Source organism: Salvelinus sp. IW2-2015, linkage group LG2 (genome assembly GCF_002910315.2).
Source record: "Salvelinus sp. IW2-2015 linkage group LG2, ASM291031v2, whole genome shotgun sequence".
Lineage (NCBI taxonomy): Eukaryota > Metazoa > Chordata > Actinopteri > Salmoniformes > Salmonidae > Salvelinus > Salvelinus sp. IW2-2015.
Window position 1 is genome coordinate 16,623,370 of NC_036839.1, and position 14,333 is coordinate 16,637,702.

A 14,333-nucleotide genomic window follows, 5' to 3' on the forward strand; every position below is an offset into this window, starting at 1 on the left:
CAGATGAACAGTTGATGTTGAGATGTGTCTGTTGAACTCTGTGAAGCATTTATTTGGGCTGCAATCGAGGTGCAGTTAACTCTAATGAATTTACCCCTCTGCAGCAGAGGTAACTCTGGGTCTCCTTTCCTGTGGCGGTCCTCATGAGAGCCAGTTTCATCATAGCAATCCAATGTATATTCCATGGAATGTACAGTGGGGAGAACAAGTATTTGATACACTGCCGATTTTGCAGGTTTTCCTACTTACAAAGCATGTAGAGGTCTGTAATTTTTATCATAGGTACACTTCAACTGTGAGAGACGGAATCTAAAACAAAAATCCAGAAACACATTGTATGATTTTTAAGTAAATAATTTGCATTTATTGCATGACAAAGTATTTGATACATCAGAAAAGCAGAACTTAATATTTGGTACAGAAACCTGTGTGTCAATTACAGAGATCATACGTTTCCTGTAGTTCTTGACCAGGTTTGCACACACTGCAGCAGGGATTTTGGCCCACTCCTCCATACAGACCTCTCCAGATCCTTCAGGTTTCGGGGCTGTCGCTGGGCCTACGGACTTTCAGCTCCCTCCAAAGATTTTCTATTGGGTTCAGGTCTGGAGACTGCTAGGCCACTCCAGGACCTTGAGATGCTTCTTACGGAGCCACTCCTTAGTTGCCCTGGCTGTGTGTTTCGGGTCGTTGTCATGCTGGAAGAACCAGCCACGACCCATCTTCAATGCTCTTACTGAGGGAAGGAGGTTGTTGGCAAGATCTCGCCGATACATGGCCCATCCATCCTCCCCTCAATACGGTGCAGTCGTCCTGTCCCCTTTGCAGAAAAGCATCCCCAAAGAATGATGTTCCACCTCCATGCTTCACGGTTGGGATGGTGTTCTTGGGGTTGTACTCATCCTTCTTCTTCCTCCAAACACGGCGAGTGGAGTTTAGACCAAAAAGCTCTATTTTTGTCTCATCAGACCACATGACCTTCTCCCATTCCTCCTCTGGATCATCCAGATGGTCATTGGCAAACTTCAGACGGGCCTGGACATGCGCTGGCTTGAGCAGGGGATCTTGCGTGCGCTGCAGGATTTTAATCCATGACGGCATGGGTGTGTTACTAATGGTTTTCTTTGAGACTGTGGTCCCAGCTCTCTTCAGGTCATTGCCAGGTCCTGCCGTGTAGTTCTGGGCTGATCCTCACCTTCCTCATGATCATTGATGCCCCACGAGGTGAGATCTTGCATGGAGCCCCAGACCGAGGGTGATTGACCGTCATCTTGAACTTCTTCCATTTTCTAATAATTGCGCCAACAGTTGTTGCCTTCTCACCAAGCTGCTTGCCTATTGTCCTGTAGCCCATCCCAGCCTTGTGCAGGTCTACAATTGTATCCCTGATGTCCTTACACAGCTCTCTGGTCTTGGCCATTGTGGAGAGTTGGAGTCTGTTTGATTGAGTGTGTGGACAGGTGTCTTTTATACAGGTAACGAGTTCAAACAGGTGCAGTAATACAGGTAATGAGTGAAGAACAGGAGGGCTTCTTAAAGAAAAACTAACAGGTCTGTGAGAGCCGGAATTCTTACTGGTTGGTAGGTGATCAAATACTTATGTCATGCAATAAAATGCAAATTATTACTTAAAAATCATACAATGTGATTTCTGGATTTTTGTTTTAGATTCCGTCTCTCACAGTTGAAGTGTACCTATGATAAAAATTACAGACCTCTACATGCTTTGTAAGTAGGAAACTTGCAAAATCGGCAGTGTATCAAATACTTGTTCTCCCCACTGTATATGTATATATTCCATGAACAGTTAATTCGGAAAGTTTTCAAACCCTTCTTCCACATTTTGTTACGTTACAGTCTTATCTAAAATGGATTAAATAAAAATGTTTCCTCATCAGTCTACACACAATACCCCATGAATGACAAAGTGAAAAAATGTTTTTAGAAATGTACTTATTTACATAAGTATTCAGACTCCTTGTTACGAGACTCAAATTAAGATCAGGTGCATCGTGTTTCCATTGATCACCTTGAGATGTTTCTACAAGTTGATGTCTATATAAGGTCCCACAGTTGACAGTGCATGTCAGAGCAAAAACCAAGCCATGAGGTTGAAGGAATTGTCTGGTAGAACTCCGAAACAGGATTAAGTCGAGGCACAGACCTGGGAATAGGTACCAAAAAATGTCTGCAGCATTGAAGGTCCCAGGAACACAGTGGCCGCCATCATTCTTTAATGGAAGAAGTTTGGAACCACCAAGACTCTTGCTAGAGCTGGCCGTCCAGCCAAATTGAGCAATCGGGGGAGAAGGGCCTTGGTCTGGGAGGTGACCAAGAACCCAATGGTTACTCTGACAGAGCTCCAGAGTTCCTCTGTGGAGATGGGAGAACCTTCCAGAAGGACAACCATCTCTGCAGCACTCCACCCATCTGGCCTTTATGGTAGATTGGACAGATGGAAGCCACTCCTCAGTAAAGGCACATGACAGCCCGCTTGTCCCCCTTTGTTCAGGGACACATTATTCCATTTCTGTTAGTCACATGTCTGTGGAACTTGTTCAGTTTATGTCTCAGTTGTTGAATCTTGTTATGTTCATACAAATATTTACACATGTTAAGTTTGCTGAAAATAAACGCAGTTGACAGTGAGAGGACGTTTCTTTTTTTGCTGAATTGATGTTTTCATGGAAAACAAGGACATTTCTAAGTGACCCCAAACTTTTGAACGGTAGTGTACATGGTAACTGGTATAAAACTGTTTGGTAGTTACTGTGTAATTAGAATTTGAAAGAAACTCAAATGACATGGAATTTGTGCAATATATTGTAAATTACGTCAATCTAAAACTAGGTGGACCTATACCAGCATTATCCGTGCAGCATTTTGTAGGGGTCACTATAAACATCACAGCTGTGAAGAAATGTTCACATATTATGTACAATGTGAACACACAAGAACACAGCGAGCCCCTTCAAACTCAGAGACAGATCATCAGTAGATCTCCAGAATTCAAAGGCCAGAGAGTGAAGGGAAGGTGTGTGTGTGTGTGTGTGTGTGTGTGTCTTTGGCAGGATGCTGCCCACTGGCCAACTCTTTAAACCTCTGAGTGGACATAGATAAATGCCCTCATCCATAGGGATGTGAAGCCAGTAAAAAAATATATAATCACTACAGCTTTACCCTTTCCTATGATCCTAGAGTCCCTGGGTTTTGGTTGATTAAACTCTGCCTTGTGAATTTGGGATTAAAGCTTGAGGAATCCTTAATGCAGAAATAATGATTCTTTGACACAAATTATCTGTATTTATACTATACATACAGATACTGAGTATTTATTATATATTATATCTGCTGTCATTGGAATAACCGATCACATACATCATCGACTCGGGGCAGTTCAGACAAGTTCAGACAGTCAGTGGGCCACGGTTATGAAGTAAACGCAATCATGTCAAATGATTTTATGAAGAAGGCTGCAGATGCACATTTCAATAATACATCGACAGAGGATCTTAGAGCTCATAATACATATCATGAAATGGAGAGAAGTCTTTGCCGTTCGCCTTCAGTCAATTGCTCCATATAATATTTCTAAATGGTAAGAACTGTACTTCTAAATGCACTGTCAACTGTGGGACCTTGTATAGACAGGTGTGTGCCTTTCCAAATCATGTCCAATCAATTGAATTTACCATAGGTGGACTCCAATCAAGTTGAAGAAACATCTCAAGGATGATCAATGGAAACAGGATGCCCCTGAGCTCAATTTCGAGTCTCATATTGAAGGGTCTGATTACTTATGTAAATAAGGTATTTCTGTTTTTTATTTGGAATACATTTGCAAAAATGTCGAAAAGCCTATTTCTGCTTTGTCAWTATGGGSTATTGTGTGTAGATTGATGAGGGGGGAAATTATTTTATACATTTTAAAATAAGGCTGTAACGTAACAAAATGTGGAAAAAGTCAAGGGTTCTGAAAACTTTCCGAATGAACTGTACATGGAAAATTCAATGGATTTGAAAGATGTCATCAAAGTAAACTGTGGTTTTGAGGGTGAAATTTCAACCACAGGATTATGTCATCACGGTCACCAAATTTCAACATAGACAAACCTTGTATAAAATACTGTATGTTGAATTTGTACCTTTTAAAACAACATCAGATCTTCAACTTCATTTCCACTATGAGAAAATATAACAATAGGCTGAGCAGCACCTCCTACTGGAGAGTTGATCTATCTACAGCTAACCTTTGGTCTCCTATCCAGGGTTTGAACCAAGCCCTGCTTTTGTATGATATTTGTCACTGACTATTACTAATGTGCTATCGTGAGAATGATTGTTGAGAGATCTCCACTTAACAACTAAATAGATTCACTGATGCTATCGAAGTCATTCCAAAGGGTAGGGTTAACAGAGCAAACCAAACATCTAAGTTAAAGAATAGGACTAAAGTGCATTTAAAGTTTGATTTGATTTGATTCAGTCATATTCTTTAACTTTGATTTTTGGTTGAGATGGAATTATAGAAAAAATTGAATTAAAGCCAGACTAAGTCAGGGAAACAGATGGAACTATTACATCTCCTTTAAACGTTGATATTTGGTTGCGTTGTCAACCAAACACAAGTCAATATTACTTTTGTAATACAATAAATAGCCTATTAACTTGTCGACAAGTTCACAAATGATATGTTGGATTCAAGCCTCAAACTCAACCAAAACTAAAGGTTAAAGAATGGGATTAAGTCAGTGGCTCAGATGGAACTATTCTAAGCAGTACCCATATCGTCTTTAAATGTTGATATTTTGTTGTGTTGTCAACCAAACACAATTCCATATTACTTTTGTAATACAGTAAATAGCCCAGTAAATAGCCTACTACAGGTGTAGGATCTTAATTTGATCCCCTGTTGCAGGAGAATTTGTGGTGTAATTTGAGCTTTAAAAAGGCTTCTGAAGTTTCTCATTTCCCCTTTGACATTTCAGACTTGATTTTCCCTTACGGAAAATGTATTAACCGCGACAAAGATGTCCATTAATTATAATCCACACATAATAACTCACATTTCCTGTTGCTGCATTCATTTTCTGCTGTAGCAAACTGGCTCAAATTAAGATCCTATATCGGTAATGTAACAATATACCGTAAAATGGGTAACACATCCATGGTCACATTTTGAGGTTACTGTAACTATAAATGTCTTCATATATAATCATATAAAGCATGCATGTTCAAGATAGCATGAATCGGTCTGTGGAGATCTTCACAATTGCTGTAATAATCTGTGCAGAATCTCAAACTGCATTGATCGCTTGCACTATGTACTTATTATGCAATATCAACTGCAATCCAAGTCATTTGGTTGTGCTATTAGATAAAGCACAGTGATAACACTAATTTGTTGTATAAATAACCAACATTTCTGACATGGTATTCCCATTTGAACTTTGCTGTGCTTTTAAATGAGTGAAAGCACAGTGACAGACATTTGGGTTACAACTAAACCAAAAACGCACATTGTTATTCCATTGGAATTTGGTTGTGCTTTAGATGGTTGAAAGCATAGTGATAACACATTGGAAATTCAACAAACTTTTTGAGTGGGTGAATATAGGTTGTAATCAATGTCTCAACCAAACATTACCCAATTATCCACGTTGAAATGACTTGGTATGCCCAGTGGGCCTCAATTGTATGCACATCTGTGAATACATGAAAATATGGATCACTTAAAATGTCACTTTCCTAATCTCTAAAGGTCATGGTTTGATTGCAGAGATTATGTAGCGTTTGGTCTAGACTACATTTATTTGCAGTGGGCTTTAATACCAGGAAATAAAAGTAAGGGCAACAGCAACAGGAGCTTTTACAGAGGTGGGGACATAATGAGGACATGCTTGAGAGAGACCTATTTTCTCATAATAGAGGATGCAGACAAAAAGCAGAGGGGCTTGAAGCCTGCGTAACAGGGTGCTTCTAGGTAAACAGTAGGCAGGGAGAGAACAATGGATATACAAGGTAGAGAGATGGAGAGTGGGAGAATGGTAACTGCTGTGACTGTATCCCTGCATCATTGAAAGGTAATTCAAGGACAAAAAAGACTGAAAAGTGACCAGAGAAAAATTATGTTTAAGAAAATGAACAGCATGGAAACATTACAATTCATGCTACAGACAGTGAGCTGGGGATATAAAATTATTAAAGGAGACTATAATGGATTAGAGATTACATGGTTGACATGAGGAGTGAAGAGAGCCTTTGCACAAAAGCAGATACCAGACAAAAGGATATAACCCACACGATAAACTAATAAACTGGCATGCCATTCAGATAGTCCACTTGAATAGCCCACCTGTAATCCTCGAAAGAATCTGAGTGTTTCTCATCGGTGTATACATTCCAGACTGGCCACCTCATACAATATATTTGAACACTGTCCTTGGCTAAACTGTAGAAAAGACCTAAGAGTAGGGGTGGAACTTTGGTTTTAGAAGTAGGGGGGACATAAATATATATATATTTTTTTTTTCTCCGCCAGTCAGATAAACACTCCAAACAGCCTACCAGACCGCTCGGAGACGTCCGCATGGTCCTAAAGCACACCGTTGCTGTAACGGCGGTCCTCCTCCTCTTCAATCGAAAAGGAGGAGTATTGAGGGAACCAAGGCGCAGCGGGTTGTGAATACATGATGAATTTTAATACAAGACAACGAAACAAACTATACTTGAATAAACTAACAAAATAACAAAACGAAAGTAGACAGACTTAGTACGACGAACTGACATAAAACACGCAGAACSAACGAACAAGAAAATAGCCTACACATAAATGACGAATGAACAAAAACAAACCGTACACAGTCCCGTATGGTGCAAACAATTACACAGACACGGAAGACAATCACCCACAAACAAACAGTAGAAAACCCTACCTAAATATGACTCTTAATTAGAGGAGAACACAAAACACCTGCCTCTAATTAAGAGCCATACCAGGCAACCAAAACCAACATAGAAACAGATAACATAGACTGCCCACCCAAAACACATGCCCTGACCATAAACACATACAAACAACATAAACAGGTCAGGACCGTTACAGAACCCCCCCTCAAGGTGCGAACGCCGGGCGCACGCAGCACAAAGTCCAGGGGAGGGTCTGGGTGGGCAGTTGACCAGGTGGTGGCTCCGGCTCTGGACGCTGTCCCAACACACATAGTCCTCCCCGCTTCTGTCTTCCCCTCCCAAGACACCTAAAAACTAACATCCCCTAAATAAACGGCCAGCACCGGGAAAGAGGGCAGCACGGGAAAAGGGGCAGCACCGGGGAAGGGGCAGCACCGGGACAAGGGCCAGCACCGGGACAAGGGGCAGCCCCAGGATAAGGGGCAGCACCAGGATATAGGACCGAGCACCGGGACAAGGGGCAAGCACCGGGACAAGGGGAGCACCGGGACAAGGGGCAGGTCCCGGCTGATATGCTCATGCAGATCCTGACTGAACGGCTCTCGACGCTCATGGCTGGCTGACGGCTCTCGACGCTCATGGGAGGCTGACGGCTCTCGAGCTCATGGCAGGATGACGGCTCGACGCTCATGGCAGGCTGACGTCTGAGCTCATGGCAGGCTGACGGCTCTGGCTGCTCATGGCTCTCTGACGGTCTGGGCTGCTCATGGCTCTCTGACGGCTCTGGTGCTCCTGGCTCTCTGACGGCTCTGGCTGCTCATGGCTCGCTGACGGCTCTGGCTGCTCATGGCTCGCTGACGGGCTCTGGCAGATCCTGTCTGCTGGCGGCTCTGGGCAGATTGCCTGTCTGGCTGGCGGCTCTGGCAGATCCTGTCTGGCTGGCGGCTCTGGCAGATCCTGTTGCTGGCGGCTCTTGCAGATCCTGTCTGGTTGGGCTCTGGCAGATCGCTGTCTGGTTCTCTGGCAGATCCTGTCTGGTTGGCGGCTCTGGCAGACCCTGTCTGACGGACGGCTCTAGCGGCTCCTGTCTGGCGGGCGGCTCTAGCGGCTCCTGTCTGGCGGACGGCTCTGTAGGCTCATGGCAGACGGGCGGCTTTGCAGGCTCATGGCAGACGGGCGGCTTTGCAGGCTCATTGCAGACGGGCGGCTCAGACGGCGCTGGGAGCGGATGGCTCAGATGGCGTGGGGAGACGGATGGCTCAGATGGCGCTGGGAGACGGATGGCTCAGATGGCGCTGGGGAGACGGATGGCTCAGATGGCGCTGGGGAGACGGATGGCTCAGATAGCGCTGGGGAGACGGATGGCTCTGGCCGGACTAAGGGCGCACTGTAAGACCTGGTGCGTGGTGCCGGAACTGGAGGCACCGGGCTAAGGACACGCACCTTCATACTAGTGCGGGGAGCAGGGACAGGGCACACTGATCTCAAAAGCGTACTCTTACCTGGTGCGTGGTACCGGGCACTGGTGGCACCGGGCTGAGGGCACGCACCTCAGGACTAGTACGGGGAGAAGTGACAGTGTGTACAGGACTTAGGAGACGCACAGGTGGCTTAGTGCGTGGGGCCGAACTGGAGGCACCGAACTGGATACACGCACTATAGGGAGAGTGCGTGGAGGAGGAACAGGGCTCTGGAAATGCACTGGTAGCCTAGGTGCGTAGTGTAGGCACTGTAGGTACTAGGCTGGGGCGGGAGGTGGCGCCGGAAATACCGGACCGTGCAGGCGACTGGCTCTCTTGAGCATTGAGCCTGCCCAACCTTACCTGGTGAATGCTCCCGGTCGCCCGCCCAGTTGCGGGGAGGTGGAATAACCCGCACCGGGCTGTGTAGGCGAACCGGGAAACCATGCGTAAGGCAGGTGCCATGTATGCCGGCCGAGGAGACGCACTGGAGACCAGACGCGTTGAGCCGGCCTCAGTGACACCTGGCTCAATACCAAATCTAGCCTAACCAGTGGCGGGAGGTGGAATAACCCGCACTGGCTATGCACTCGTACAGGAGACACCGTGCGCTCTACTGCGTAAACACGGCGCCTGCCCGTACTCCCGCTCTCCACGGTAAGCCTGGGAAGTGGCGGCAGGTCTCCTACCTGCCTTGGCCACTACCTCTTAGCCCCCCCCAAGAAATTTTTGGGTGTTACTCACGGCTTTTCGGGCTTCCGTGCAAGACGCGTCCCCTCATAATTCCCGGTAGCCTCTGCTCTCCTCAGTGCCTCAGCTGTTCCCATGGGAGGCGATCCCTACCAGCCAGGATCTCCTTCCATGTGTAGCAACCCTTTCCGTCCAATATATCGTCCCATGTCATTGCTCCTTCTTTTCCTGTCTTACTCCGTTTACTCCGCTGCTTGGCTCTGGAATTGGTGGTGATTCTGTAACGGCGGTCCTCCTCCTCTTCAATCGAAAAGGAGGAGTATTGAGGGAACCAAGGCGCAGCGGTTGTGAATACATGATGAAATTTAATACAAGAACAGAAACAAACTATACTTGAATAAACTAACAAAATAACAAAACGAAAGTAGACAGACTTAGTACGACGAACTGACATAAAACACGCAGAACGAACGAACAAGAAAATAGCCTACACATAAATGACGAATGAACAAAAACAAACCGTACACAGTCCCGTATGGTGCAAACAATTACACAGACACGGAAGACAATCACCACAAACAAACAGTGAGAACACCCTACCTAAATATGACTCTTAATTAGAGAGAACACAAAACACCTGCCTCTAATTAAGAGCCATACCAGGCAACCAAAAACCAACATAGAAACAGATAACATAGATTGCACCAAAACACATGCCCTGACCATAAACACATACAAAAACAACATAAAACAGGTCAGGACCGTTACAGTGCCTCGTTTAATATCACATTCCAATCATAAAAACTGTGGGAGACAAAAATGCAATTTCAGAATGTGTGTGGGGGGGGGGGGGGGGGGGGGGGGGCATGCCCCGCCCCTGTCCACAGTGAAAAGTCGCCCCTGCCTAAGAGTAAACTGTCGTTTTTGTGTGTTTGCTACAGCTGTGGTGGATAATGGTGGTGAAGATGTTTCTGAGAAAACAGGGCTGTGTTCTGTCCTCCAGGAGAGTGTGAACCTTGTGGCCAACATAGACATATATCCCTTATGTTCTACATCAATTTCCATGCTATCCTTTTCATAGCAGTGCAGGAGAGTGACGCTTTTTCACCACTTGAGATGGATGAACTTCATTGACATTTTCCCACCCTTCTTTACCTTGCACCCTGTGATGTTTTCAAGGGAAAGTCATACGCGATCAAACAGAAAGCACTACTTAGCAGTTCTGAGAATATAGCATGCATCGTCAATTCCTAGCAGTGGCACCATTTTATGGTTTAATTAATTTTAGTTGCAGGAATGCCCATGTTATTGGTAACACCTAATTACCTTACTTAACACTATGACCAAAGTTTTTATGTGATTTAGGTTTCTATCACATCCATTCACTGTCTTCTACACTATCTTCTGTGCTGAGAGATAGATTTCCACCAGCTGCACTTGGAATCTCTAATTTAACTGGTCCACAGTCTGTCTATCTCTGAGACCTGTAAGGTATCACCAACAACTCCCTGTTGCCTCAGGTAACTTCAAAAGCCTGTTTTGTATTACAGGTAACTTCTAAATAGTTTTTTGTATTACAGTTCATAGTCTCAGAGTTCAATGTACATTGAATGTAGGCCATGCTGTAATTACAGAAGCACATTGTCATGAGGGTAATGCCAAGGAAAGTGTGAATATGAATGTAAAGGTATTTCTCTCCCTCCCCCATTCCCTCTCTCTCCTTCTCTCTCCACACACACACACACACACACACACACACACACACACACACACACACACACACACACACACACACACACACACACACACACACACACACACACACACACCACCAACACACACACACACATAGATAGAGAGAACGAATAGAATGTTATACAGTACCTTTTGTTCTTTTGAGCTTCCTTCTTGTCCATGATGACAGGTACACAATTGGTGAGCTCTGTCCAGTCGGCATGCAAACCACAGCTCCAGCCTGTAGAGAATCGAGAGAACAGCCAGGACTCCTCTTTCCCTGGTCGGTGGCATGTACATTTCTTCTGCCCTGGCTTGCAGTCGCATGGTTGCTCCAAACGAATATTCCTAACTAAGTGCCTTCCAAACGTGGTTCCCCCGGTTTTTTGAATGTGTAAAAACACTATCACATCGTATCCTTTGATGTTGAAATCCACGTGCCGCTGAAGGTCTCGTTCAGTAAAGTTGAATTTTGACGGCAATTTCGGAGGGCTGTCATCCTCCAGTTCTGTGTAAAAGTCTTCGTTTGTCCGATATTGGGTAGAAAGTATACTGACCCCTCTCAAATTTTCCCCAGTTTTAAAGTGGCAAGAACTGCTGCCAGCTGGACATATATATTGATAGCCTATCATTACAAAAAGAACAGCTAAAATAGGAACTAAGATCAATTTATTGGATTTATCATCCATGTTAACAAGAATATGTTTTCATGCCATTAGTGTGAATTATTACACATGATCCTTTCAGTAGCTGCTGCTTGGTTCATCACAATAATGTCTATGGATCTTCAAAGTGCCACATGTTGATATGGACAAGATTTAGTTATTGTTCTTGCTATCAAAAGGCATATTTTGGTCTGAGCAGGTAGCCTACCTTTATGTTTCAAGGATACTGCAGTCATATCACACCAGAGCAGATCATTTCAAACAAGACAGGCTTGCAAAAACAGGACATATTCCGGTTACTTCTCTTCATGGTTGTCCAACTTCACAAACGGTATTTTCAGTGCTGCACACTGACGTCCCCCGTGCTAGAATTTCAAGTGAAACTGAACCAGTCAACATGTTTCATTCTGATCCCGCAAAATTACAACTTTACATCTCGGGAAACAGTTGTCTGATTCACTTCAGCACCACAAACGTGCTTGTAGGGAAGTGGAGAAATGTCGGCGTTCATATATCCTTATGTCCAAGGCGTGCGCATGAAGGGGCAAGCGACTGCTGCTCCGACTACAGTGGGATGGGTCCTGAAGCATCCTCATACATCGCGCGGTTCAGTTTTGTTCAAACATTGCAGGCTAGCTTAGGCTATTACTTGAAGATGCTGCTGCATTCAAGACCCGGTGATCATGTTACGCCCTCTTCGTGGTAATAATCTATCTATCGATTTTTGTGGACATAACCAAGGCTACTGTAACTTGGCTATAGGCTAGCATAGGAGAAAAGGCTCATAATTTTTCTTGTCTCGTAGAACAGATAGCCTACATTCAGCTCTTGCGGATCAGTCAGCACACACAAGTGACTAGACAATTCGATGTTTTTAAACTAAGCTATGAAAAATTGAGAACGGAATGTGAGTTTAGTGCCGTGCAATTAATTAACCAATGATGGCTAATCTTACACCAAGAAAATGCAACCAATAGCACTTTGAAGACTGCAACGAAAGCCAATGGCGACAGAATAATACAATACAAACGACATTACAATATTGCCAGCCAATCAAATGGGGAAACAATGTATCCAGTCCAATCCAAATACTGTACTAACTTCAGGCAGCCTATTTCATACATTGACATGGTTTCATGAGAACCAAAAGCATTTAAACCAATTAGCACAATATTAATAGATAATTAGATTCACTAAAAAAGAAATAGATATAAAAGTTAAAAACCAATCGCTAGTGAATGAACCATCATCACTTACGACTTCAACACCATGGACAGATGCAAGGTATCAAGTAGCAACACAAGAGGTTGTTTGTTGTAAATTGTTGACACATGGTATCTGTCCATGGTGCTGAAATTGGACGCGAGAATGATTCATTACCACGAAGAACACTTCATGTAAAGGTATTCCATTTTAAAAGAGCCTTGTGCCAATACTATGTAATCTTAAAAGGCTTTAAAAGAGGAACTGAGAAATACATTTTTAGAAAAGTACTTGATTTATTTTTTAAACTGCAGACTTACAGAGTAAATTGCACATGGCTGGTGAAAACAATGGGCGCATTTGAGTAGTAAGGCTACACCAACCAACTGTAGACAAAAGTCAAGGTGTGATGTCAGGGGAGGTCAGGAACGGATTACCTAATGCAAGCCACGTGCCCCGGGGCACGACCTCCAGGGGCCCCCTACCTCCAAAAATTATAATATATACATATACAGTACCAGTCAAAAGTTTGGACACACCTACTCATTTCTTTATTTAGCTATTTTCTACATTGTAGAATAATAGTGAAAACATCAAAACTATGAAATAACAGATATGGAATCATGTAGTAACCAAAAAAGTGTTAAACAAATCAAAATATAGTTTATATTTGAGATGCTTCAAAGTAGCCACCCTTTGCCTTGATGACAGCTTGCACACTCTTGGCATTCTCTCAACCAGCTTCATGAGGTAGTCACCTGTAACGCATTTCAATATAGAGGTGTGCCTTGTTAAAAGTTAATTTGTGGAATTTCTTTCCTTCTTAATGCGTTTGAGCTAATCAGTTGTGTTGTGATAAGGTAGGGKTGGTATACAGAAGATAGCCCTATTTGGTAAAAGACCAAGTCCATATTATGGCAAGAACAGATCAAATAAGCAAAGAGAAACGACAGTCCATCATTACTTTAAGACATGTCAAGAACTTTGAAAGTTTCTTCAAGTGCAGTTGCAAAAACCATCAAGCACTATGATGAAACTGTCTCTCATGAGGACTGCCACAGGAAAGGAAGACCCAGAGTTACCTCTGCTGCAGAGGATAAGTTCATTAGAGTTACCAGCCTCAGAAATTGCAGCCCAAATAAATGCTTCACAGAGTTCAAGAAACAGACACATTTCAACATCAACTGTTCAGAGGAGACTGCGTGAATCAGGCCTTCATGGTTGAATCGCTGCAAAGAAACCACTACTAAAGGACAGAAGAAGAAGAAAAAGAAGAAGAGASTTGTTTGGGGCAAGAAACATGAGCAATGGACATTAGACCGGTGGAAATCTGTCCTTTGGTCTGATGAGTCCAAATTTGAGATTTTGGGTTCCAACCACTGTGTCTTTGTGAGACGAAGAGTAGGTGAATGGATGATCTCCGCATATGTGGTTCCCCCCGTGAAGCATGGAGGAGGATGTGTGATTGTGTAGGGGTGCTTTGCTGGTGACACTCTCTGTGAATTATTTAGAATTCAAGGCACACTGTGGTACCCAGCATTTTTTGTAAATGGTTGCAGGAGTGGGGGCTGGGGGGAGCAAATATCATAAGAGCACTTCATAAGCAATRGCAAAATGGTTAGAATCGCAGGAAATTGGCTTTAAAATTGCAACATTTTCTCTCAGCCTCATG

General features: G+C 43.8%; 1 protein-coding gene across 1 annotated transcript in view; it reads right to left on the minus strand.

The window, feature by feature from the left end:
* hs6st3b (heparan sulfate 6-O-sulfotransferase 3b) overlaps positions 1 to 12,355 on the minus strand; it is a 108,932-nt gene extending 96,577 nt beyond the window's left edge. The window contains exon 1 of the mRNA XM_024004519.2: positions 10,944 to 12,355. Coding sequence (XP_023860287.1) covers positions 10,944 to 11,482 — 539 coding nt within the window. The 5' untranslated portion in view covers positions 11,483 to 12,355. The remainder of the gene's footprint in view (positions 1 to 10,943) is intronic.
* Positions 12,356 to 14,333: the final 1,978 nt, after the last annotated feature.